Source organism: Anopheles merus, chromosome 3R, assembly GCF_017562075.2.
Source record: "Anopheles merus strain MAF chromosome 3R, AmerM5.1, whole genome shotgun sequence".
Classification (NCBI taxonomy): domain Eukaryota; kingdom Metazoa; phylum Arthropoda; class Insecta; order Diptera; family Culicidae; genus Anopheles; species Anopheles merus.
Window position 1 is genome coordinate 17,947,510 of NC_054084.1, and position 27,507 is coordinate 17,975,016.

General features: G+C 41.5%; 2 protein-coding genes across 11 annotated transcripts in view; both read right to left on the reverse strand.

The window, feature by feature from the left end:
* The window catches only part of LOC121595879 (vascular endothelial growth factor receptor 1-like), a 28,639-nt gene extending 6,320 nt beyond the window's left edge, over positions 1–22,319 (reverse strand). For 2 of the 9 annotated variants that reach the window (XM_041920225.1, XM_041920217.1), the window contains exons 1-6: positions 21,957–22,319; positions 7,612–7,870; positions 5,122–5,294; positions 4,683–5,018; positions 3,369–3,513; positions 1,994–2,008 (exon numbers count right to left, since the gene is read on the reverse strand). In XM_041920225.1, the coding sequence (XP_041776159.1) occupies positions 1,994–2,008; positions 3,369–3,513; positions 4,683–5,018; positions 5,122–5,294; positions 7,612–7,699 (757 nt within the window). In that variant the 5' untranslated portion in view covers positions 7,700–7,870; positions 21,957–22,319. The other 7 variants (XM_041920219.1, XM_041920218.1, XM_041920220.1 and 4 more) reach the window with 7 other exon arrangements.
* A 2,529-nt stretch (positions 22,320–24,848) lies between these two features.
* Positions 24,849–26,660, reverse strand: LOC121596727. 2 transcript variants are annotated; one of them, XM_041921924.1, is made up of 3 exons: positions 26,426–26,660; positions 25,626–26,352; positions 24,849–25,562 (listed from the first exon to the last, which is right to left on the reverse strand). In XM_041921924.1, the coding sequence occupies exons 1-3, from the start codon at positions 26,471–26,473 to the stop codon at positions 24,919–24,921; spliced, it is 1,419 nt and encodes a 472-aa protein (XP_041777858.1). In that variant the 5' UTR covers positions 26,474–26,660; the 3' UTR covers positions 24,849–24,918. The 2 variants fall into 2 exon arrangements, with proteins under 2 accessions (XP_041777858.1, XP_041777857.1); XM_041921923.1 differs by having other exon boundaries at positions 24,849–26,352.
* Between the last annotated feature and the right edge of the window lie 847 nt (positions 26,661–27,507).

Genomic DNA, 27,507 nt, shown 5'->3' on the forward strand with positions numbered 1-27,507 from the left:
GATAAAATAATTAAAGTCAAAAAGTGGGCGGGAAACCGTAATGGATGTGAAAATGTCAAGAAGGAACAAAAGCAGTTAAGTGTAAATAATTAACAATAAAAAGCGTGCTACTGTACAAGCGATAGTGTAAATATAGACGGTTATTACTCTTAACATTACTAATCGTCAGGCTTTTTTTCACGGACGTGCAGCTATTAAACTAATCATGCAAAAATAAAACCATGCAATAAAAGACTGTTGGACTTAGTCAGCGATATACAACGGGGAAACGCGTTTCAATGATCCTCCATTGCTTTAGGAGCGAGAACAGCAAATCCTTCAAACGCACCAGGTCACACCAATTCAAACTACACAGATCCACCGAGCCACAACTAAGAAAATTTCTACACAATCGGACAACAGAAGGTGGTATCGGAAGCACCCAAAGTGGTGGGAAATAATTGGATCGTAATTACGCACAAACATAAACCGTGTGCCGGTTTTACGATGCTACCGTAACGATTACACACAAACAGATATAAAAGGACATAAAGACGATAATAAAGAAACGATGTAGCGAGGAAAATTACGGTTCACTATCGCCTGTTGAGTTTTCTGCGAGCATTGGAATCGATTGGTGTGCATCGGACATGGTCCCGCTCTAGAAACAGGGCAGAAAACGGTATGAAAGAATCCATAGAGTGTAAATGATGGGTTAATACTCATCATTTTTGGTTATTATCCAGATAAGCTTCATATCGTGGTTATTACTAAATTTTGGACAGCTAGAGACTAAAATTTCACTTGTATGAAATATTTCATAGTGGTAGCTTAAGGTAGAATATGTCAAGGGATAATGTTTCCCTCAGTTCTTTTTAGTCGATGGAAACTCATGTACGTTTCCACAACCATCGACGATGTGTAAACTCATCCCATTTTAAAAGCTCATTATTTAAACAACTTGCAACTACAAAATCTTTAAAAGTTCACTCATATAGATTATGTTACATGTGATCGATCAAAATGTATTACTTCTTTCTTACTCCAACTGCCTAGTTGGCTATCTCTAATGTACCCATGGAAAGAAGACTAAAGCATTTAACAATATGATTTAAGGACTCACTTGAAAAATCCCAAAAGTTGAATTTGTTGTAATGAAAATATGCATTGCATGTTCTACTGTGATAGGTTCTAGCGTACTACACCATAATGTAAACGTATGTCAGACATTATCCTCGCATGCCTTTATGTTAAAATACCATAAACAAATAGTGAAAGCCTGACACAAATGTTGATGTAATACCTTTTGCTGATCTCCTAAAACAAACTGAATACAAAATATGTTGCTGAACGTTATAAGATTTTGATGTGAGCGATACTAAACAGATCCACGCCATCTAGAGCAAATATTGTGCACTAACATCGATAATACCTAGGAATTAAACTCGATATGCTTTCTCCCTCTATCAAATATGAGATTTTGTTGGACAGAATGAATTGACATATTGATTTTGTTAACTAGCTAAAAATACAATAAATATCACACTTGTTACTTGTTTTTTCAGTAGCAGTATTGTGATTCAGAACTGAAGAGATAGCATTTAGTTTAAATTAATTGTGTATTAAAAATGTGTAAAAAACAACTCATACAAACAAACTAGTGGTGAAATTAATTTCCATCGGCTGTATGCACTCTGTTACAGAAATACATTCCTGCTAGATCAATAGAACCACTCGGTGTGCGTGTGTATTAATAATAAAGTATGCGAATTATTGGGAAGATAAAAAAACCAGTTAAGAGATTTAGTTCAAACGGGTTTCGGACTGTTCACACCGCACTCCAATCACCAAAGCGAAACACCACCACACAAACCCCGACGATGGATAGAAGCGATCGAGCCGATCGGTTAGCAGCTGCGTGGTATGACAGTTCTACCAAGTGTGATATGGGATGCTTATTTGCGTGGAATGGAAAGGGGAGAGGAGTGGTCATAATTTAGCAAAACCCTCATACCTTCTTCAGAATCGTCTGGACACCCGCGTACGGTAGAAAGCACATTTTAGAGCGATTTGGTTGGGTTTTGTGGCGTGAAGGGTAGAGCAAGGCCAGTTGTAGTAGGTACACGTTATTTTGGTTTTTTGTTTGGTTGTATGAGTAGATGATGAAGTTGGGGATAGAAGTAGAACAAAATATTTTAATATAATGTATTTTTGCTGTCGTGAGAAAATATATCAAATAAACTTCGACCCAGCACCAGTTTAGTGTGGTGTATATGGAAAGGTGAGAAAATGAAATGGTGATTTGGTGTGCTGAAGGGGCTTTTTTGGAAAAGGGTTGTCTTGTCAAGAACGACGTGAATTACATAAAAAGGCTGTCCTTCGGTGTAGATAGACCATGTTGCTTGGTTGAAAAAATAGCGCAATGTTTCTCATTCAAACTTGTTTTCGTTTATGTACACGGATTACATAGGTTTTATCGGATCATGCAATTAATATTGAAAGAAATAGTGCTCTTAAAAAGAGAAGAGGAAGAAATATGCATAAGACAATTAAAAGGGTGCATTTAAGAAAGAAAGTGTGCGAAAAGAAAAGAGATACACAACAAGCAATCATATATATATTGTGCAACGTTTGCATATCAACACGACAGAGACAGAACAGAAGTGAGAGAGATATGTAATTACGTTTACTGGTAGAAGGCAATGTAAAATGTGTTGAATTTTCACCATAGGAAGGTTCATGAGAGTAACGAGGTGTGGTAGTAGTAGTAGTAGTTGCTGTAGTAGTCGAACGATCTTCAGTAGCATTGTCGTAGCCAAAGGAAATTCCGACTACCGTGCCGTTGCCAGCGTCCTCATCGAGATAATCGAAGGTAACGTCGTCGTCAAATGAGGTGCCATTGCTTTCCGTAGTGTTGCCGGTTTGTATTAGATCTTCAAATGTACCATCTTCCAGTGTAGTGTTTGCGGTACCGTTTATAAATTGGTCTAGAATGGATCGTTTAAATTTGTCCAACACTGAGCTATCATTCGCATCGGAAGACATCGACTGTCGCCGTTCGGCAAACAACAGTTCGGAATGCATAGCACCCACTTGACCGAGCGTCGGCCAGCTGTCGGTTTTATCACTCGACAATGGTTCATTATGATATGAAGAAGTAGAAGTAGAAGTGGTAGAAGAAGAGGGAGAAGACGAAATAGAAGCAGAAACACCATCACCACCAATGTTGTGTACGTTGGAACGCTTCGCTTGCAGATGGTCCCGAGCGCGGAAGATCCTGCTACTTGGGCTACTACTAGTGCCGATAGTGATGATAGATGTGGTGATAGTAGTAGTAGTAGCAGTAGTAGCGGTAGGACGTAGTAGTAATTCGGTAGTAGAAAACTCACAGTGTTCGATGATTGTTACTTCAAAGTCTATGCGATGGTCGGGTTTATCTTTCACCTGGCAGTAGTAGAAACCACCTTCCTCCAGCCTGTTAAAGCTTAGTTTGTATCCTTGGGTATTACTGTACTCATAGGTTTCAACCAAATTCTGAAGGTATAAAAAGGTAATATTAAGGGAAAAGGGTTTAAATACACTGTAAATCAAAGGTGAACGAGTTCCTTTAAGCGAAAGCACACAGACAGATAGAAGTGGAAGAAACGTGAAATTGGAAAAGAAACTGCTCGATTGGGCCAAGGTTATATTGGGGGTACATGAAGTATTTACACTTACTGGAAAGGATTTATATACAACTTCATAACAATGGAGTAGTTAATGAAATATGGGGGGTTTGTACATCTTTTACATATTTTTATAAATTACTAGACACCTCACTCTGAGTTACGATAAATCTCTTCAATCGTTCTGAGTGTAAAACATGGAGTAAAACATTTTTCCATCATCGCACGGCATCGACATTATATGTTCTGGTGAAGTAATATTTCAACCTGAACCAAAGAAATAACATGCCGGGGTTGCTGCACAATGCATCACGATCATGTCCGCATGTCTGCAGTACCGATTAACGCTGAACCAAACGACTGAGTACGCTCGCGGTAGAACGCAAAACGACAACCAGATGGAGACATTGCACTTTATTTTAAGACTTTCGTTTGCGTGCAGCCAAACCTCCGCCCAATATGTGTGTCTGGCTGTTCTACTCTACTCAAATATGTCTGTATTTATTTCGGTATGTACATCAGCTCATTAGTAAGATCGAGAAGAATGGGGATATTGGGAATGAGCGAGGTGGTTTAGTTTCTCCTCCTCAATTATTGTAGGCTATTCGGGCGTATAGACATTGGAAGAGGGACTTTACAAGATTGTTAAAGATTTCCATGTTCGTTTAGTAATGATTGGAGAAGGGAGATTTAAAAAGAAGAAGACATAACATAAGAACTCAACGTACGATCGATGGTAACGTACAGCGTCTGATTGAAGGTAGAGTTCATGACGCAGCAATCGAATTTTGTAAGACCGGTGTTGAGCCGTTGCGACCGTAAGGTAAAACCATTGGCCGAATCGTACGTAGTGTTATAGGACTCAGGCTAGAAGAAGGTAGAAGAAGCAATGAATGTGTTTTTTATAGAGAGACATTCCAAAACGAATGTAAAGAAAGATAGCGAGATGGAAAGACACAGATTGCACAGATGAAATATAGAGCCTTGCTATCAGAAGAACCAAGTCTTGCAGGACTCGCCCAGAACGCATCAACTCACCCCTTCGAGATCGTTGTACAGCTCCACCTCCACTTCCGGGTGCGAAGGTTTGCACGGGATGACAAAGTCATCGTACTGCTGGACGCGAAACACTGGCGACGATACCGGCACGAGCGGATGCTCCGGATCGTTCACATACACGTACACGGTGGAGGCTAGATATTCGGCCACCATATCGTCCAGCTCATCCTCGCGCTCCTCGTCGTACGAAGCAACGTTGATGCAGTAGTACCGGCCGACCTGTTTGGCTGACGCGTCCGTTAGCATCAGCACGCTACCGTACGGTTTGTCGGGATCTTCCGTTTCAAAGTCCACAGGGTACACGTTAGGTGGTTCCTAAAAAAAAATAGGGAATGAAACCGACGGCAGCGACGGTGACAACACAATGGATTAATAAAAGAAATCGATCATCTTCGAATGGGGATTGTTTCCGGCTTACCCAGTGGAACGATGCGGCATAGCTTTTCCACAAGATCGGCTGGGCGGATTTACAGGTAAAGTTCCAGCTAGCACCCTTCGGTAGTACGATCTCCTCCTCGACAGTGTCGATTTCCGGTGCACCGTGTGCATTGGCGGCGTCCTGCTCACGCACAATATGACCCTCGTCGAGCGCTGTGGAGAGAAGAAAGTCAGTTTTTTTTTTGGGGGGAAATAAAGAGTGATAGTTCCATTCAGTGCGTGACACAAGTATGCAGGAAGGTAAGTGAAATAATCGCTGCGCCGTGTGTGTCGTTCAGAACCGAATTCCTCGTTGCTCAGGAATGTGTGCCTGCCGCTTTACCCTACCCACGATAAGACTCTTTTTTGTTTGTAAACATTCTTGCAATGACCTCCCGAGACTCTTTTCGGTGTGCGGAGTGTACGCAGCGGAATGTTATCGTTCATTCGTTTGTTCCTTTTTTTTATCAATCTGTTCTGTTTCCGTTTTCCTTCGCAATTGTACGCATGGGTCTTTTTCTTTCAACGCTGCAGTTTAGTTGCTTTCCTCCCTGGGACAACACAAGAGAATGAAATGCAGATGGATGGATGGTGGTTTGATTGTTGGATCGCACCAAATTACAGTAACTGAAGCCGATCAGCCATCCAGCGTGGTGTGCCGTTGCAGGATGGCACCAGAGACAGTTTCGCAAGCAACCGTACACTAGAGAGCATTGCTTGAGCTTCACGCGCTCGTTTGCCACAAAACCCCAAACCACGAACGGCAAACACTAAATCTTGGGTGGATTGTGGCGGCGGCGTCCGTTCACGGGCCACGGCTCTCATGGGCCACGGGTTGTTTATGGCCGGCCGGATAGTTCAGGTGATGTAATTAGGGCAGCTAGTGATGCCTTACTTGCCGGTAATAGGAGATTAATGAATGTGGTGTGTGTGGCGTCTGGCGTTTGATGCCCCTTTTGGCGGGACTGGCATGGTTGGATGCGTGAAATTTAAGAACGTTCTCTGTTGCGTTTTTCCATCTTTATTATGGTGCGGTCCATGGCAAACCAACCGTGCCCATGAGTTGGGTTTTACGGGGAAAACCATGATCGTATACGCGTGAGAGAGAAAAGTAAATGATCGGTCATTGCGAAAGCAGTAAAATCAATATTTGCTCAAGCATATAACAATATGTTGTGTAATTAGCAATTGTAAGTTTTGCAATAAATGGAGTAATATTTAGATATCAATGAAACGCCAACCTTAAAATCCTTGCTTGACGATACTTATATTAGTGGTATTAGTTAAAAGTAGTACAATTTATGATCATTGAGAACTTACATAAATTCGCCCCCATTTCAAATTTAAAAACATTCAAAGTTTTTCGCGTGTGTTTCTTTGTGTTTGATGACTCTAATTTATAAGTGTACGTGTACATTATACGCGTGATTTGATGAAAAGAGAAGTTAGATAGACAACTATCTTAGACATCGTTATACCATTACGCACAAATAATACTTAAAAGAATGCTTTAGGAAGTTTAAAATTTCCTTTCCAAGATCATTTCACAGGCTTACTGTAAAAAAGAGTTGTTGTTTTACGTATTAAAAATGCCATGTAGCAATGCTTCATTGGCCAAAAGCGCGTCGCGCGTGTGGTCAACCTAACAAAGGATTTTTTTTTAATCATTTCCGCACGATGATTTGATATAAAGAAGCTGGTAGTTGAAGTAATACACAACAAACGCTGCCAAAACAGAAATAACACACATGACAAACACATGGTTGCCTGGTTGTTGAATTAAAAAAAAAACACACACACACACACTCACACCATCCATCCAGTTTAAACACGGTTTAAAGATTGTTTTGTCAACATTTAGCTTGATATGAAGGCTGTTAAAACCGTTGTAACATGCAACACGTTTTGCTACAGTGAAGTTATACAACTTTACTGACCTTAAACTAGATAAAGTATTCGAGGGACAGAGTCGAAATATATTTTAAAATATTATAAAGATATGGTTTTATGTTCACTAAACAAAACATAATACATAATGCATAAACATAATGCCGCAGTCTTGCGATACAAATCCGCAGATCCCGGTATCGTCAACGTTTTCAAGTATCGTTCCGCAGTTTGGCGATCGACTCCCGCAGATTCATCACAGTGTCCCGCGGTCTTGAGTTCTATAGGAAAACCCTGTATTCTAAATGGTTTGAGAGATCGCATGATCACCAAGAGGTCTTGTTAACATCAAAAGCCATTCTTATGGTTAAATTTTACAAAAATAAAGTTCTCTTGGTGATGAATTCCACATTCTCTTTTTGTTGAAATTATTGTTTTACTACAATAAACGTAATAAACTATGACTTCATTTAAAATGATTTAAACATTCGAAGTACAACGTTTCTGTGAAGATGCTACAGAACTGTTGTTTCACCTTCGAAACAATAACAAATGACGCCCAACAACAAATTGTCACCCTGATCCTCTCTCCACTAATACTCACCACTAACGAATGTCGCCGAACGCTGGAACACACTGCAGACAGCGAGGAGCATAACGCTTAATATCACAGTCGCTGGTCGGCCCACCATCTTGGTGCTAATGAAATTCGCTAATTCGCTGCTAAACACCGCTAGACACCGTGCGTGTCCTTCCACTCGGCACTGGAGAATTCTAGCTTGCACACTGTTTCCACTGCAAACGCACAACACTTCATAGTTTCGTCACTCGGCAGAGGACGCAACGCGTCAAACACTTCATTCCTGTGGCACCAATAAACCAATAAACAGAGAAACAGAGAGAGAGTGTGAAAAATCTATTTTATAACCGTAAAAGAAGCACTGCAACACATCTTTCCGAAGATGAGTAGAAGATGAGTTCTTAAAGCGCACAGAACACTTCGAGAGGTATCGATAAGTGTTTCATAAGGTGATTTTTTAAGTTTACTACACAATGAATCACTTTCCCGCTGTTGTTATTACCGCACTAACTATTTCAAATGGAATGTAACTAAAATTAGAATAAGCAAACGATTAATGATCCGTAAACACTAACGCGCCGCGGGTTCAATGAACGGCATGCACTAGAGGTTTGCGATCTTCAATCCCGTCGCAAACGGCAAACATCGACAAATACGTCGGACCAGCTGGCACCATAACGCAAACACGCATACACAAACACTGTTTCCCTTTCGGTGTTTCTAGTCCAGGACCGAGCACTACAAACGCTGCTTGGCAATCACAGCACGGCCAAATGATGGGTTGCACTTTTCTCACCAATCGACACCGATATCACGCACGCAAAACGGCACCCAAAGCCGTCCCCACGTTGTCCTTGTACGTTGTAATTATTTGTCGCCGTTTTGCGTCTCGCAGGCCGTGACACCGTTGAGCGCCACTGAATGGAAGAACGAACGGATGAACGAACGGGTGGGAAATAGGAAGCGCCAGGAACGCTCTCCAAAAAGGGATGTCGTCTCGCAGATGTCGCCAGACCCGTTTGCGTGTCGATAAATTAAATCCAATGTATACGCAGAACGTGCAGTGTCCGGTTTGGTCACTGCAGTCAATATTTGTTTCCAATTGGCCAGGAATTGGTTACATTGTTCTTGCCGGGATTACTTGTACGGTAAAAGAAAATTAAATCACACCATCACGTGTGAAGGTAAAGATATAATTGTTCAACAACCCAACACCCGAACCGAAGCGTTAATGGTTGGCATCACTAACCGGAAGCAGGCCAGCAATTAATTACAGTACCGGTACCGTAAAGAGTGCCACGCACACACACACACACACACCTTTGGTCACAGAGGAGCTTAGTGACATCAGGAACTTCGGGTTGGTCTTCACCTAGTACGATACCTGCCACTGCAGTGTACCATTTAATCAACTGGTATGAAAGTCTTCCCATGGGAGAATGATTGTACCAACCGCAAATCATCCGCATGGATGTCACCCCTTCGGAGAAAGCAAACGCACTAGGAGCGGCTAGGAGTGGCTAGCCACTTCCGCAAGGTAATTAAACACATTGGAAATAGGAGGATCGAGAGATAGTAGTTGTTTTACAGCTGGAAGGTGATGGAAATTATGGTGCAGTTTAGTCGGGGCTATTAGAAAAAGCATTTAAAACTGTGCATTAAGGAGGATACAAAACCAAAGTATCCAGAAATTCAAGATCTATCTTTCTAGAAGCTCAAGATCACAAGAATAGCAGGTATCACTTTCTTAAAGCTCAAGATCACAAGAACAGCTGGTTAATATATCAGGAAAAAATGAAAAAAATACAATACTTCTGCCCAAATGGTAATCCCAGTAGAATTCTTTAATGATGCCAATCGCCTCAAAGTCTCTATAAAAATAATGAAAAAAATCTTTCAATCTAATTTTTAATATGTTTAAACTTTTTGTAATACATTAGTACAAATTCTTATCAAATTATCAGTCAATTATTTGCAGCAGGTTTTGTCGTTGAAACATCACAAGAACTGTATTGTTTTAATATAAATTTGACTCTATCTATTCCTTAGTAAGCTATGTTTTAAGCCTTAAACTTATCATACATAATAAAATTGTTTTTTTAAAGGTTTTTTTACTGATTTCTGAACATTAATTTCTGCACCTTTGAAGTACTCATTAAATCATGGCAAAACTTAAACATAACGCTGGGAAACAGTCCAAAAATCTTGTCAACTTCTGCTTTCACACATCTAATGGGACTTTAATTTTGTTAATGAAATTCTTCCCCAACCCATTCCAGTTGAGTCACGCACGGTGACTCGCGAGTGTTGCAAACGCTTAGCCCGCTCGTGTGTCCAAACAAAAGCGTTAGCGTTTCATCTCGCGGGACAGCTGCTCATCATCAATGGTAATAAAAATAAATGAGACAATTAGCACTGGTTTAGCCATGGTCCCAGACCCGTCTTCTCGCGTGGGGAATTTCGTATGGAAATTCGCTACCAATTCGCTAGGAGCTTCTAAAATAATACAGTTCTCTACTCATTGAGTAGAGCAAGCAGTCTATTCTCTCTGCAAACGCAGTGCACCGTGCCACTTGGATCCCATCACATAATGTTGTTTGTTTTTCTTTTTCGGCAACACTTTTTCGGCAACATCCCCAGCATCTGCTCGAATGACCCCAAAGCAACATCCATTCGGCGCCAACGGTAAATTCGCGTCCGGGTGAAATGTTTTACCGGCCCGCTTTATTTGCATGCTCCGTTGCATGTCCCGTTCGTGGCCGCTGGCCGAGAAGCTCGCTTTTTGCGTACAAAGTAACGCGAAACGAAACAACGGCCTGGAACGGCGGGATTGCGACTTTCGTAAAAGTTTACTCAGAACCGTATGGGGTGTGGGCAACAAATAAGTCAAGGCCTCACAAATCATTGTGCGTGTGCGTGTGCGTGTACAGTGACTGTCCTTCAGGGAGGGTAAAGAAGAGATTGGTTCCAACCCTTGCACTGCTTGGCGAACGTGACAAGATGGCACAAATTTGCATGTGCGTTTCACCGATCAATAAGGAGAGGCGTTCCTGTGAATTTCTGCAGTTATTGTGGCTAATTGAATTTATATCAAGGTTTCACAGCTTTATGTGAAGAAATTGGGTATTTTAATAATTTACTGCTAATTTAATTGCAAAGCTTAATTATAAAAACATCAATTTTAATGAAGACAAATCCTTTTTGCCTCCAATCAAGCACTGATTGGATCAGCGACCGTTGCTTTGCATTACAGAGGTATTGCCCGTTTGACAACCGGAACTGCATTCCTGTGCTGATCGGCTTTTGGTCCCGTTTTTCCATGTTCGCATTCCGCATCCAGGCTTTCCCGTAACCGAGCCAACCAATCGTTTGACCTTTTTTGCCTTTACAAACCTTGGTATGCACGCGGCCCGGCAAATGACTTGCTGACCTGACCGAAAGGCGCACACAGAAGGAGGTGTAGAAGGGATTTATCGATTTTTAGTTTATCCGCATGTGTCGAATAGTTGTTCCGATGGTGGGTAAGTGCGGGCAAACGTCGCGAAGGTAAAAGGTTGGCAAAATTAAGTAACATAAAAAAAAACACACACACACTCAACCACTCAATAAAGTGGAACAGAAAATGGACTTCCCGTGTACAACGCAGAACGGCATGACGGTACGATGACGATTGGCGGCCGTAATTAGAAATGCGAGGAAATTTCCATTTCTGTTGACGGTTTTCCTAAGCGTCGATGGTGCCGTTTTGCTACTGAACTCAAGAGAAGCATCGAGAGAAGAAAGATTGAGAAAGTGCGAAAAACACACTTGAACTGTGTTTGATCAACACAGCGCGACGAAGCTCAACTGTTGCATGTTGACCGCACAATCGGTCTAATTTCATCATGCGCGTTATTAATCCATTTATCCTTTTGAGAGAGGATGGGTGTTTGATTAATGGATTTAGGGTGTCCCGCAGAGAACGCATTTGCGAGGGTGCGTTTAGGATAGCATCTACTGATGTAATTTTTCAATATTTTTTTGTATTCTCTTTATCATTGAACATATGTACAAAATATTGAGATGAATTTAATTCAGAAGTCACACAAAACAGTAAGTTTTTTTTTCAAATAATTAGTAACAAGAGAAATGAGGCCAAAATTAAAGTACCGATAAAAGTACCTTATGAAATCATCTTTACAGTAAACTTTAAAGCAACGGTGCTTCGTAGTTAAGGGATCATCCATATATTACGCAACGCACACAGGAGCTATACTACAAAAGATTTAATAATGGTATTATCCAGATACTAATTCTATTCAAGAAAATGGCCTTGAGTTTTTTTTAAAATAATTTATCAATAAATCGTTTTTATATGGATTTTATATTTTTTATTGTTCGAATCGAAAGAATGCCTGCATGCCCTGCGTTTTCTGCTGTACATCAGAAAAAGTTTCCACATTATTCAATATTAAATATTTGTTTCTGTAGAATATGTATAGCATATTGCAAAAATAAATAAAAACGGAAAAACTAAGTGAGGAGTCAATTTTCATCTTCTTTGTAACATAATTTATGGATGATCTTTAAACATTTTCGGTAGTTGAAATTCATGATCAAAAAGAACTGACAAACAGGGAATTCAATTAAGGAACAAAGCTGAGGATAAAAGTAACTTTCACCGTCGGCCTTAATTACTTGGAATAACCATCATCAAACGAGCTGAATGATTAAATCCTATCAAAGTCACACAATAGCAATTTAAAACTGATTTTGCTCCTTATTTCCGCGACACATTAAACAATATTTTCTTGTTAGTTGTTTACAAATTACATCCAAGGTAATAAAAACCATGGTCTAATAATAATAGAATATCATTCAAGGTGACTGACATCCATACAAAATCCTATAAAATACCCATTTTAATATTTCTTTTTCGTTTAAATGCATTTTAAAACCCACAACAGTAGAAGCGCCCCTTATCCGCGGTGGTCAACACATCTCCTCCCTCCACTGTCGACAGCTGGCAGAACCAATTTCAAGTGATTTAACATCACACGCGCATTCGTACCGGACTTCGAAGCTGAAGCACCATCTCCCAAGTGGTCTATATCAGTGGTTTGCCTTCCCATCTCCCTCCCAGTGGCGTTAAACTAGTGTGTCGTGACCTCTCTTGTCTGCCATTCTCCCCTAGCGACTGTGCCGGACCTGACCAGATAGCTACCAATCCTTGTTTTCCTTTCCTTTCTCGTGTGGCGAGACGTCCTTAAGATGACCGCATCCAGCCGTAGGGTTTGGTTGAATGGGCGCTTAAAATGGGAAGCAAAATGCCCCTTTGGCCACTTGGGCAGTGATGATAATGATGACATCATCATCACCACCATCGCACTTGTGTGTTTGTGTGCTACGGGAGTAAATTAACGCCACAAACTCACAACATATGGGTGTCCATGGGGAAGGCGACAGCAGCAGCAGGAGCGCCGCCTCGGCGTACCGTCCTATAGAGACCACGCCGAAGTAAAAGTATGCGCGCGAATCATCGTTTGGCGGCAGTGGTTGTTGTTTGCATGATCGTTAACAACCGGGCACATGTGGTGCAAATATGCGGCCAGAATCGTGCTCGTTTCCGAATGTGTGTTTTGTCAACACACACTCACATATACATACACACACAGTTGTGCGTGTTTTCTTGTCACCTTCCGGAATTTTTCATGTGTGATGGGTTTTTAGTACCGCGAAACCCCCCACTAGTCACCCCCCCACGAACACTTCTCACTAGATAGCAATGGTGGGGAGAGGGTCTGTAGCCCTGTAACCTAGTTCTAACGAAGCGTTAATGAAACAAATTGTTGTAGCGCACCCATTCCGAGCGTCTAGGGGTGGTTTCTAAGAATATTTGATCCATTGAGCGGGAAGGTTAAAGTTCAACTGAGGCGCATTAAGGCACGTTACACTTGCAGCTTGCTTTCACACCAACGCGTACAAATCGGTCAACCGGTGCCAGTGCGTCCGCTGAACTGAACTCATCCGTTGCTGAACTCGATCAGGAGAATTTGGAGTCAGTAAGTCAAACCACCGAACGGAAGCTTCATGAATCACCCAATTGTCTCGTTCGGAAGAAGCACGGTGAGATGTTTTTAAAAGTTTTAGCACGTCTCACTGATTACAGTCCTGGTCGCGAGCTTGCTGAATGGGTATAGCCCGAAATGCCAAACTAGTGAGATTAATGCTTCAACGACGGGTCTGAGTTACAGCACGAAGGATGCCAGCAGTAAATGGGAGCTAAAATAAAACCGTAAAAGAAAGCAATAAGACACGAATGGCGAATGAAGCCATAGCGCAGGTTTTTCTGTGCGGTGTTACAGTTGTGGAATATATTAGTGGAATTCCATGCAGATTTTTTCGATGCATTCAATTGAATTCCAGAGCCTTTATTGCGGAGGTTTGCTGGAGAAGTGTGTGACACATGTAAATAGGGATTTGCTTTTGAGGGAATATTTTTCATTTGATTGTGCATTTTTCGTTAGTTCTGTTTCACTTTATTTATAGGATAAGTGAATTTTGCGATGTACGATCAGTTTATGGATACATACATATTATTTTACTAACAACAAACTTAATATACAATGAGTTGCTCGTTTCTATTGCACTATTTTGAATCCATATTTGCATCAACAGTGCACTCATGACCGTGCACTTCCAGTGTTGGAAATGGCAAAACTGTTTGGATGGAAATGTTCACACATTAATAATGCATTACAGTTGGGGATTTATTTTTAGATCATTCAGCTCCATCTGCCAACCCGACTAACCAGAGCGAATCAATGGCAATGGCCATTGTTTTGAAAGCAACCCGTCAGACCGGGTTCGATTTCTATCAATGAACGTTATCGCCAACGGTTATCACTTGTCTCACATTGCAATCCAAATGTGCAAAACGAAAAGGAACAATAGTTCATCGTTATGTAAACATAAAATTTATTTATTAGCAACTTTATTGGTTTATTACCATTGAATTATATATGTAACTCTTTATGAGTGTAAAAAATATGAATGATAAAAACAATTACAAACATCGTATTATTCTTATTCCTGAACCTTGTGCATGTGAGCACGGTTTGATTAATAATATAATCCTCCCTTATAGTAGAAGTGAATAAAATAAAAGCTCATGTCAGGACAATGGAAGTTTAGACGAAAATATCACACAACATAACAGATTGCGCCTAAATTTAGACAATTTTAAATCAATTGATCTTTTTTAATTATCTTAATATTGTGAAATATATTCACGAAAAGGGGCTGGCTGTGATATTTGGAGGAAATTTGAATAGGAAAGTGTACACCTTTATCGCTGGTCAGTTTGCAACTGTATATTCGTTTGTCCTTTTTTGGTATATAATAATTCATGCAGATCGAGCAGTTTCTAACGTCGAGTAGTTTATAACCTAATCTTAGTTTCCTAACGCTTTGTTTCATGTACAATTCAAATTAAAGTTCGAAAATAATTATTCAAATTCTAACAAATATCATAAATATTAGACGCCCAATGCATCTTAAAAGCCAAAATTTTAATTTAATTTATATAAAAAGAAGCATACGATAAAGGTGACAATTCATCACCAAATATTAATGTGAAATTTATGACTGCGCCTAAAGTTATGCAAATTTACATCAATTGATCGTTAATAAATAATTAGGCGTAATTTATTCTTCCAGTTGAGCTATGTTGACGTCAGCATAACTATTTTTTGTTATGAGTGATATGGAAAATTAAACTGTGAAATAAGTTTTCTTGATTCGCGATAGAACGAAATAGAACAAAGTTTAGTATCATGTGACAATATTAGCTGATTTTTTGCTTCCATCTCCCCTAAAACCGCAAAATTCCATTAGCACAATGTTAATAACGCAACACGTTTGTCACCAGCCAGATATGGTTCGCGTATTAACGCAACCGTAATCGGTGTTTGCCTATTTCTTATCAGTTTGGGCAACACATGTAAACCGTCTAAGGTAACATTGCCCAATAAAGTTCCACAGACAGACACACACACACATCATCGCCGGTTAGTGTGCTGAATAAGCAACAGAAAGTGTTCATTGCACGGAAAAGGTAAATAAAAAAACCCTCCTCTTCCGAGGTACTTCCTTCCTCATCCACTTTACAGAGAAAAAAAACACACACACACCTTCAATTGTGAGTATTTGTCCAGTAAAGTAAATAAAAATAGCCTGCTTCGCAGTAGTAATAGAAAGCTTTTGCACTGCAAGCACTTTTGCACTTAAACCAACCACACTGCCTTAAGCGCAGCACGTTGCACCTTTACGATGCGCGCGCACTCTGCATCCGCCCAACCGCCACCAGCCAAGTGGCTTAACAAAATAAACCACAGTTGTCGCAGAGAAGGGAACGAGACGGGGGAGACGGAGAGATAAAGCGAACTCAAGAGCCGCTTTGCCGTTTGGGACAGTGCCGATACGATAAGCCTGCATGGCTCTGCCCATGGAACGTTTCGGTCCTTACGCACGTATCCACCGTCTAGCAAGTGTCGCTGTGTTTGGGCAGAGCGCGTCACTTGATGCACGAATACGACCCAACAAACCGTGATGACAGTAGCCCACCCTTGTCCATCCTCTGTATATCTCTCTCACACACACCTCTGCGTGGGTTGCATTTTTGCATGACTTTTACATTTAAAGCCTGGGTGGGTTTTCTGGCTGGAGTAGCCTACGCGCTCGCAAGAAAAGGGCAGAGTCACCTGTTTCGCTGACGATGGCACCCGAAACGAGGGCCCGAAACGGAAACCTAAACCCACCCGGTAACTTTGTTATTGTCGCTTTCGTGTTTGTGGTTTCCGGTTCTGCAAGCATGGCCACCATTGAAACACAATACTTGGGTGAAGTGATCGTGCCTGTTTGCCAGTGCTGCTGCTGGATGCACTTTCCATGCCGCGATTCTACCTGCCAACCTTTGCTAACTGGAATGTGGAACTGTCCGGGCACTGTATCTGTGGTGCGTCAGCCGTGCGCAAGTGTGCATCGAGTCAGAGTGTCTTATGACACATAGGGCCACAATTCGTGCCAATGGAGAGAGGAAAAGATGACGAAGATGGTGATGATGATCATGCAGTGAGTTGTTGATTCTTTGAGTTGGCTTGACTTCACTTACGCCCATGATCTCGCTGGAGAATCGTTCCAAAATCCCAAATTTACAATTTGGACCCAGTGGGTTCTGGTTAATGTCATCCCGAACCACACCCAACTCAACAATGTCTATCAATGCGTTCATTCCTTCACACACTCGGTTGTACAAGCAATGTGCGTTGCCTGCATTCCGACCAAGAGGTAATAAGAACAAAAACCATACATTTATAAACAAAAACACAAATGGCGCTCGTTGTGCTCGGTTTTGGTAAACAACACTCTCGAGCTCGTTTGGTGAAATGGAGTTCTTATTCGCTTTTCCGAAGTTATACGCAACTGCAACGCTTGTATGCAGCTCTCACACCCTTGTTGGAGCAGCAGCGGACTGTTGCGCCGGAAATTAATCGATGGGATCGACGGGACGATCAATTGAACGCTATTGAACTCTCCCGCCAAAACGAGGGCACCATCCGTGCAATGGTGCACTATTGACGTCACGGTTCAATGAGTGTGCTCCGGGCAGAAATTGTGGTGGGACATTACCAGAGCAGCGGGAAACTAACGATCAGTTTCGATTCCTGGAACCCACACGTCTCTTATGTCAAACAATATGTGTGGGGCTTTCCCTCTTTGGTGACAGTTTTTTATCCCACTTTTTCGTCAATTTACTCTCAACATACTGAAACATTGGCTGCGGGAGATCTCATGGGAACTGGAGAAGTCGCAGTTGCGTCGTCGCAGTCTGGTGGCGCTGTAAAGGTGCGCCCCACTCCCCCATCGTAATTCCAGCAAGCGAGAGAAGGGGACGTTGTTACACTCATTCTGATTGAGCTTGCTGTGTATGTGTGTTCGTGAACACTTTTACAACGCATTACAATGCATGAAGTTTGAATGTTTGTACAACTCCCAGACCCAGGTGTGTAGTATCGCCTGTCCCTTCGCCCAAAGCATGATTGAAGCTGCGCGATAGCTGGGTCTGGACAGTTGTCTGAGTTGACGACGTGCGAGAGTAGTTGTGATCGCAGACCAGTTGCGGGCTCACCTTTTTTATTTTGCCTGGCTGTTGCCCGTTGTGGTTCGATGATTCATCCGCACGCTGCACGCATGACGTGTGTGTGATTTCCGAAACCGCGACCAGTGGACTTTGCGACGTGCAAAGCGGATCTCTTCCGGCCAAGGGTAGGGGATGTGATCAGACAAAAACCCCTGTGGCAAGGTGGAGTGAGCTGGCGCGTTTGGAAGTTTGACGATAGTAAAGACGTACTATGCTAAAAGCTTGTTTGGATGTCTTGGTGGCATTGAGCATTCAAGGTATGAGTCGTGCTGACCATGCAGACCATATGGTTCTACCAAACATGGAGCAATTGAGTCAGATGTGTTAACATGATCAACATTGTGTCCTTATTTGGGATATTCAAAATATTTTGGATTTGGTTATCATACTACATTCGCAAAATATTATTATTTTTAATTATATTTATTTTTTATGTTATAATTGTAAGTGACTACAGTATTTGCCCGAGTTGAGTGAATTTTTAATATTGACAATTTATACGTTATACCAGTAAAATTTTCTCCAAAATAAATTGTATTTTCGTCAAAAGTTTGCTTTCGAAATTAACCGAATATTCGACATGAATTGTATTAAATAAGTAATTAATTGCAAAAGTGAACAGTTCTTAATCAAAAATCACTATTTATCTACTATATTTTGACAGAAAAACGTGGTATTCGACTTACTTGAAAATCTGAGTCTCCGGAACGCATTATTTGCGTAACTCGGGGAAATACTGTACTCTGATCCAGAGAGCACAAAATGAACTGTGCAAAAATAAGCACAAAATGCAGAATTTCTCTGTCCAGCTCAGAATCGCATGTTTAAATTCTGATTCGTAAAATCTTATTTCAAGATTGTCAATTGTTTGTTAAACTTAGCTCTAAGTAGCCACCGACAAGGAACACTTAATTCAGCATTAGCGTGCTGTAATGTAGTTTACGAAATTGCAATATATTCTTATGGTGTTGGAATCATTAGAGAAATCCTGTAATATGTAGAATATTATAAATTAATAAAATCAGACCAAAGTCTATCAGAAAAAAAAAAATTGATCTTTAGCGAGGATCGCAGAAAAGAGTAAATAAAATAAAGCATAAAATAGTATGTTTAACAATAGTTTCATTCACAAATGAACAAAACAAATAAAAGATACAAATTTCCAAATGTAAGTAACAATCATGGTTTACACAAAATCTTGAAACCTTTAAAACTTTTGCTAATAAATTACTTAAAAATACAAACAATCAAACTTCACGGAAACATCAAGATCATATAAAAACAAGCAAACAAAATAAACACATGTAAAAAGAAACCGTTCCAACAAGCATACAATTTCCGTGCTTTATCATATCTCAATTCGTTAGGGACCGTTAGTCGGCAGCGGCACAACACTTGGCTTGGTGCTTGGTTCATTTACTTTCCCTGCCCATAATATGCCATATGTGTTAAAACTTTTATATTGCTGTGTTATCGTTTACATTCTTTTCCCCCTGCTTTCGTTTGCTCTTCCAATCGCGCTGTGTACGATTTATCATCAAGTTCTACACACTCTAGCGAACGGTTTATCGCGCACGATACACAACCCGACTACGTTACGTACGATAGGCACGAGTTTCCCGTTGTCCGAAAGGGTTGTCGCACTTCTGGCTAGAAGTTCACGGGTAAGATGCAAAGGACACAGACAAACGTTGGAATAAAGAAACAGAGAGAAAAGCGAAACTTCTTAGAACAGAACGAAGAACTGTAGAATTGATAATCTGTGCAACTGGCCATGGCTGGGTGTTGGGGACACATAGCGTGGGTCTATTCAAAAGTTAGAAAGCTAGAAAGTGGACAGTGGAGAAATAGAAAAAAAAGTATAAAACACACATACGTTCCTTTCTCCTCTGCCAGCAGCAGGGTCCATGTGTTGATGGCTGAACTTATAGCTTCACAAAACGACACGCGTAAAGTTCAATATATGTGCTGCATTTCGAGCTCATATTCTTCAACTCGTCAACCGGACGTTTTTCTATCAGCCGGTACGTGGCTGGTTGGTTGTGCTTGTTTAAATATTGACCGGGCCGTGTTTTGTTGCATTTGCTCACACAATCCCAGCGTGTCGACGGTGCGGTTTGTCTTCAATCGTATATTTTTTCTTCCGCCAAAGTCCCGATAGGCCAATTGGGGAAGTTGGGTACGCTTTTTATTTATTGTTTGAAGTAGAAAAAATGAGGGTACTACAACAACAAAAGGGGTTTGGAGCACAATGAAAACTTACACATGATGAAGTGACCGAACAAGCTCCACACCAAAGTGTCAAACAAAGTTACGCGCATGATTTACAAAACTACGCGCGAACAAAAACTTCAACACGTACACGTTCGCTCGGCTTTGCGTCGCGTAGAGCGTTTTGTTGTGCAAACTCGTTCGTTTTGGGAGTTTTGTGGATTGGAAAATTCCACCTGTCGCCAGCATAAAACCATCCAATGGATGTGTAAGTGTGTGTGTAAACATAAAAAAATGTACTCCCACTGGGTGTGAAAAACCACCTTCACACCATTCTATAAGTGGCCACGCACCGAACTGATCGTTCACTCCACTCCACGCGCTACTGTTTCCGTTTTTTATTTCAGATTTTTTTAAAATAACAGAACCTCAAAGGAGATCATGTGAGTGTTTCAACAGCACAGGGAAGTTGTCGTAAAAGCAAACATTCGCCCAAAAATAACTAACGATCACGATGGAGGGCGATCAACACCTCCACACGATCAAGCGATCGCAAATTCCTGGCACACTCTCGTCTCTATGGAGTGGTGGCAGGAAACATTTTGCCCCATTTTTCTTCAGTTCTCTCTCGTCCTCTCTTTCATTTTTTCGGGAATAATCTTTTTCGAACATTGCCCTCCTCAAAAAAAAAATTGAAAAAACAGGAACTACCGGCAGCATCCACCAGAACGTGATTCAAAAACCGGTTCATCAAACCTGATGCTCTGGAAACGTTTTTAATGTGTCTGTGTGTTTGTGTGGGTTTTTTAAGGTAGGGAAAGGATGGAAGTTCAAGCATAGAAGCATAACCATTGCGTCACTATTCCGAAACAATGATGATGGGGACGGCAGAGCCAGAGTTGTTGATCTGGAAGATGATCGACAGCACGCAGCAAGATCCATTATCGGCTAGTTTTCTCCACCTCTTTACCAACTGATCTTTAGCTACTTTACCACTTTAGCACCGTTTGCTTCGCACTTCGATCTTTGCAAACTGTTTGCAGCGATGTTCACAAACTTGATCGCAGCTCCACGATCACACTCACACACCGTTCTCGGGCGCGCACACTTACGGATCACACACGTTCGCCACAAAAACCGCACCAACGTACTAAACGTGGGGTTGCTTTTACTGCCATCTACCGGCAAACAGTAACGTAAAGAACATACACACGCAAAAAACAGAAGAAGCGGCACGACACGACGACGATAAATTTGGCGAAATAAACAATTTATCTTTCACTGTGCATCATATTCAGTGGCCCAAAAGGAAAAGGCGAAAACAGAAACCCCATCCCGATCAGCACATTCTTCCAACGCGCGCGCACACACACTCTACATGCAAGGGTTGGCCGGTAAGGGTGGACGCGCATGGTCGTCCACGGTGGGTTCTGCGTTTCGTTTCGGCGTACAACTTCACCACGTTGCGTTTGTGCTGCTAACGCAGCAAACAAGCAACGGCAGCAGCAGCGGCACCAACAACAACCATGACAACAACCAAGAAGGCCAAGACGGCGTCGTTGTAACGATGCGACTGAGGCGACGATCGAGTTTAAAGGCGGCCCCATCGCCGATCACACACATATTCACGATAGCGATATTCGCGCTAACCCTGCACCCTTGTTGGTTGTTGTTGTGCATACACTCAAAACTCCCGCGTCCACTTGCGCCCGTCCGGCGTGGCACTGGCTTTCCGTGGCCCCTTCCCTGTCCCTGAGCTGATGATGCGTAGTTATCGCGCAAGGGAGAGGGTAAGGTTTCGGGCAGAGGGAAAACGTGGCTGTCAACCACCTCCATCCCCTTTGTCCCGCGATCCAGCACAGTTGGAGATCCGCACGCTCTAACATGGTACGCAAACCGTTTATTTCGGGGGTGACATTTGTACTTAGAATACGCATTCACTATGCACTGGTTACTGCGCGGTTAAGTAGCCGGGTACCTTCTCTTACGTCGCACCCGTTGTTAAGATGCTTCACTTATGGACACGTGAGCACAGTTAATCTGTGCTGCAAGCTGCGCCAAGCCGCGTAACGCAAGGCGCGCCCTGTGTGACTTGGCGCACAATCGAGGGAAGCAATATCGCTTCAAATCAAACACAAAACAAACACTTTGCCTCACACACACTCACACACATACACTTACAATCACAAATAATGCACTGTTGATAATGCAGCGCAAAGCGCAACACGAGGGAGTAGTAGTAGTTTCTTGTAGACACAGAAATAGCTAACGGCCCGGTATTAGTTCTGTTGGGACGGTGAAACGTACGACTCACTGCTTCGGCGGTCGGTGCACAAATGAACTGGTCGACGGTCGGCGTGCTTCGGGCTGCCGAGGGCGAACGGTGGATGAACGAATGAACTTGTGCCGCATGATTGCAGGGTGCGTTGGATGGTTTGGATGCATAGTTTCTGCATTGGATATATATTCCTACTACGTACAGAGATAACCGCTTTTATTTTATCCAATAATTGGTATCGTTTTTCTATTACCTTTCCTACGTCTGAAATGTGAAATGAAATGTGTTAAAGTTGTTTTTTATCTAACTTGTAGTTCAATCTTTTTTTTCTAATCAATTGCGATACAGGGTTTCCAAGTCAGTTTCGAATGTAAACATTGATACATTGTCAACATTGTCGGACATTTAATTTCCATCAAAATAATTTTTAATTTCTGCAGCATGATTTTCAACACGACTTAAGCTGGATTAAGTTTTACAGTTCATTGTTATGTCTTGAAAATCATGTGTTGAAAATGAAATTTCATTTTAAAACAAATAAATCATTTGACAGTTGTTGAGAAACATCTTCGATGTGGTGAAATAACATTGTTTGCATTAGAAACTGAATTGGAAAACCCTGTAATATACAGGTTCTTAATAGCAACTAACTAGACATATGGCACAAATCCACTAAAGGACCACTAAACGGGTTCTAAACGGTTCAAGCTTTAGTAGTTTTCTCCGACCCTCTGTACTGCATCGCATTTAGAAGATATGCGTGCATTAAACTCCAATGTGCACCTTCAGAACTCAAGCAAGTGAGATTTGAATAATGGTCGTTGGTGTTGATACCCACGCTCCATTCTTATTGATTTTCCAGTTGTTTAAGCTTAATTTTTGTAATGATGGGAAAAATGAATCTCAGAAGAGCTTCGAATCTTTGAATCCCAATCCCAATGTGGTATAGCGTTTTATTCTAGTTTGCAGTGTTGGGGGGGGGGGGGGGTTTAGTTAAAGCTGGAATAAGAGGTCATTCTGTTTTACTCCAAATTAATTAACTTTTCAGTAAGCAATACGGCCTTTTTGGACCGTTACTCCTGAATAAAAAAAATAAAAAATTAACTTTTCAGTACTTACATCATAATTAGTACAGGTCCCCGAGATAGGCGGACGTTGATTCAAAATCAACTCAAATAATTTATTTAACGACTATAACTTGATTTGACTTCCGAAATTAGAGATACGTGGTTTCTCTCGACTCCAATTGGGAACAACCTTTAATTTCAATCGTAATCCCAAACGCAATCGCAATCAGAATCCCTAACGAATCGCAATCCCAATCGAACTGCATTCCGAATCCGAATTGCAGTAAGATTACCAATCGAATCGCAATTCCAATCGCAATCAGAATCCCAATCGAATCCCAAATGAATCCCAATCAAATCGCAATCCCAATCCCAATCAGAATCCAAATCGAATCCCAAACGAATCCAAATCCCGATTGAATCGCAAACGAATCCCAATCGCAATCGAATCGCAATCAAATCCCAATCGTAAAGGAATCTTTTAGGGATTCTAATCCTACAAACGGGATTCGTTACTATCGAATCTTTCTAGGGATTGAATCTTCGAATATTCCAAATTCTGAATCTCCCAACACTAACTAAATCTTTGGCGCTTGGGGTACAAAATTTCAATTACCACAGATTAAGCAAAACCAACTATATCTAAAACATACACAATCTGTTATACGATTCTCGAATTATACGGCTCTCGAGTCACGCGGATTCGGAGATACGCCATTTAGTATAGTGCGATAGTGCGTGACACACTGTCGTCCCCTGGACGTTGACCAGTGGTAGTGCAACTACCACGGCAAATCCAGGGGTCGGCACGGCTGCCCACAACAATAACAAAATGTGGTGGACACCTTGGGAAACTGAGCGCAGGACCGTTACTCAACCCTGTCACCGCGTGACAAGGGCGTGACGTACGCGTTCGGCTAAGTTCGGCGCTGCTCGTGAACCAAAGGGCCCGGGATCGGCCTCTGTATCTTTTATCCACCGACGGACGTAGCGCGTGGTCGTGCCGTTTTGTTTTGTACAGTGCGCGTCTTTTAATAGCGTATGTAATATGTACTTTAATTTTTATAAATGAATAAGTAAAATTAATAACTCTTAGCATTAATGTTTGCAAGTCTTAAAACAAACACCAAATAGTAGTGTAGAAGTATGCGAAAAACGATTGATGGTCGAAAGCATATCATGTGTGGGCTCCACACATTGCTACCTTCCATATAGCACTACCTTGCCAGGCATATCGAGACAATATCGCGCTGTATTGCTCCATTTACAACCTAATCACGAAACAGATACCACAGATAGACAGATAGATGGGGTTTAGACCCCGTTTAAGAGTCATTTAAAGCATTTTTTGCCGTTTTGGAAGCGTGCTCCAAAGCATTAGTTGAAGTAATATAAGTTTTTACAAGCATTGAGCATTCCAACCAAAACGCGTTAAACTGTTAAAATGTATCAGTAATTGTTTTTCATTTGTGTTGCCTAACGCCAAAAAACAAAAATCCTACTTCCATCTTTGTTAAACCATATGATCTTTACTGCATTTATTTATTGATTTCATTTTATTTTTCATATCTCATTCATTGATTCTTCACACTGAACTAAGCTACGTAAATATTACTTCCAAAGTGATGTATCATTTCGTTGCTAAACTGTTCTGAGGAAGGAACTTCGATTCTATCTACTTTGGGGACTCGTTTTGCAACATCGACCGGCAAAACCGGCTGTCCTCTCGGTAGAGTGTCGTATACAACGAGCCGGGTGAGCTTTTCTAATGGTACCATTTCTTGGAGGTAATCCAATTCTACAACGGTTTGTAATGCAAGCATTTCCAGCTCAGGAAGCTTACTGAGCGCTGCGAATATTTCTCGGTACCACTGGCGGATATTTAAACCAATTTCAAACTGCAACCATAAAAATCGTAGCTGACGCACATGTCCAACAAAAAGATCACATATTTGATTCACGTTAGAGGGTTCGAGTTTTATCATAAGCGACTTAATCGATTGAAGTCTCGCTAACGATGGCCAGTCAATGTTACAGTTGATAAGTAGAAGTCTATTCAGATAGGGCAAGCAAAAGCAATCGAATGATACACCGCACTTAGACCCTGCTAATACCAACTGTCGCAGGTTAGCTAGGTTCGATAAAGACCGTAATAATTCCGGATTGGAACTGAGCAGATACGCGACCGACAGGTTCTCCAGTTGGACGCATGATTCGCCGATGGCCTGCAGCACCTCATCTGATACCGTGAAAAAGAAAATATGCAATTTCTTAAGCTGTATTAAGTGCCGATAAAACATACTTCTATAGGCCACTGTTTGTTTCCGGGAGTTACCGGAAATAGTTTCATGTTCGACAAATTGTGAATGAATGACAAACTCTTTCAGATGCTTCAACTTCCAGTACGGTTCCTCGTTACCATGCAGTGCATACTGTTTGCCTATAATGGTTTCCACATCTACTTTCGCCACTACTTCCAGGGATCGCAAATTGGGACAATTAATCCTGCCGGGCCAAATATAGACCAGCGTCAGCTTATGTAGCGAACGGTTGACAAGGTACAGCTGACAGACAGCGGATGGATTGTTACTTTTCTCTTCACGAATGACTAGCTCCTTCAGGCTGTCCATCTTAGTCACCGTGTGCGTCAACTGTACTGCCATATTCTCTGATACCGATGATAATTCAAGCTTCAGTTCGACCAGATCCTGCATCAAGCGCACTGCTAGAATCTTGTCGAGTACGGCTTGCATATGATCGATACTACCAGTCTTAGGATTATACTGCACATCGAGATGAACTCGGCGATAGCGACGTTTTGTACTCTCTAGCAAAATGGTTGCCTCTTCCACCTTTTTGGCAATTACTCTCAAGGATGGATGAGCTATAAAGCGTGTTCTTTTATCACGGATGCTCAGCACAAGCCGACGAGCACAGTAGTCAGAAAACATTTCCCCCAGTCTATGGCATGTTAGTGAAACTGCTTTCAACGACCAGAGGTCAAGATGTTCGAAAATGGAATAAATTAGCTGAAACAACAAGTTTTGTAAAAAAAAGTTTTGAAAATATGCAAGATTGATGTAAAAGAAGAAAGTTACTTACCTCTGGGGGCAGCTCAGTTAAAGGAGAAGCAGCATCGGATCGATCCATTTCACTTTTACTTTTTTCACGCTTGGATTGTAAATCGTGGCAAATCTGAACAGTTTCAACCAATAACAAGAGTTACGAATCTCTAACGCTTGGTACTGCTGGTGTCAATGCGCAATTTGCCGGTAGAGGTTCTTCCACAAATGATTCGGTGGAACGCTTCTTGTTGTGAATGTGTTGCTCGGGCAAACTACAGGTGTGTTTACACGACAGCGCACTTGCGCTCGAAGTGGGAGCAAGATGTATTAATATTATAACCCGGCGCTCTAGCACCAATCGAACACGACATCGAACATGAAAAATGTATGGGATTTGACATGTTTGTCTTGTTACCCGGCGCTCTAGCACCAATCGAACACGACATCGAACATGAAAAATGTATGGGATTTGACATGTTTATCTTGTTTGTTTGTTTGTGTCTGACAGTGCACCTGCATATGATTATATGGGTTTGTTCGAGTCGGATGTCGTGTTCGATTGGTGCCAGAGCGCAGCCTTAGTTTGTTTGTGTCTGACAGTATGATTATATGGGTTTGTTCGTGTCGGATGTCGTGTTCGATTGCTGCTAGAGCACCGCCTAAGGCTGCAGTCTGCAGTCGTGCAATCCTGATAGTTTTGGCTTTTAAGCACCGACAAACCGACGTGACACTTCGAACAAAATGAGCTTCAAAAGTTGTCTCCTTATTTCAAATGAAAATACGTTAAACACTAGCGCCATCTCTATAATGATTCGCTTACTACACTGACATAGAGGAGAAACTGCTAAAACCCCTTTTTGTTTTTCTCTGCAAATTCCAATGCGCATTGTTTTATTTACTTCTTACATATTTTGCATTGATTTGGAAACTTATAAAATGATTTTCCTGGGTGTTTTGTCCAATAATTCTCACAAAATCTTGCCTCAAATTTCCTTCGCAATTTGTATTTAGAAAAGTTGTTTACATCGAAGCAGCAGTGAACAGAGCTTACTTTGACAGAAGTGTTCGCCTCACATGCAAATGACAGTACTTTCGTGTGGGACACTTTTGTAACGCCAG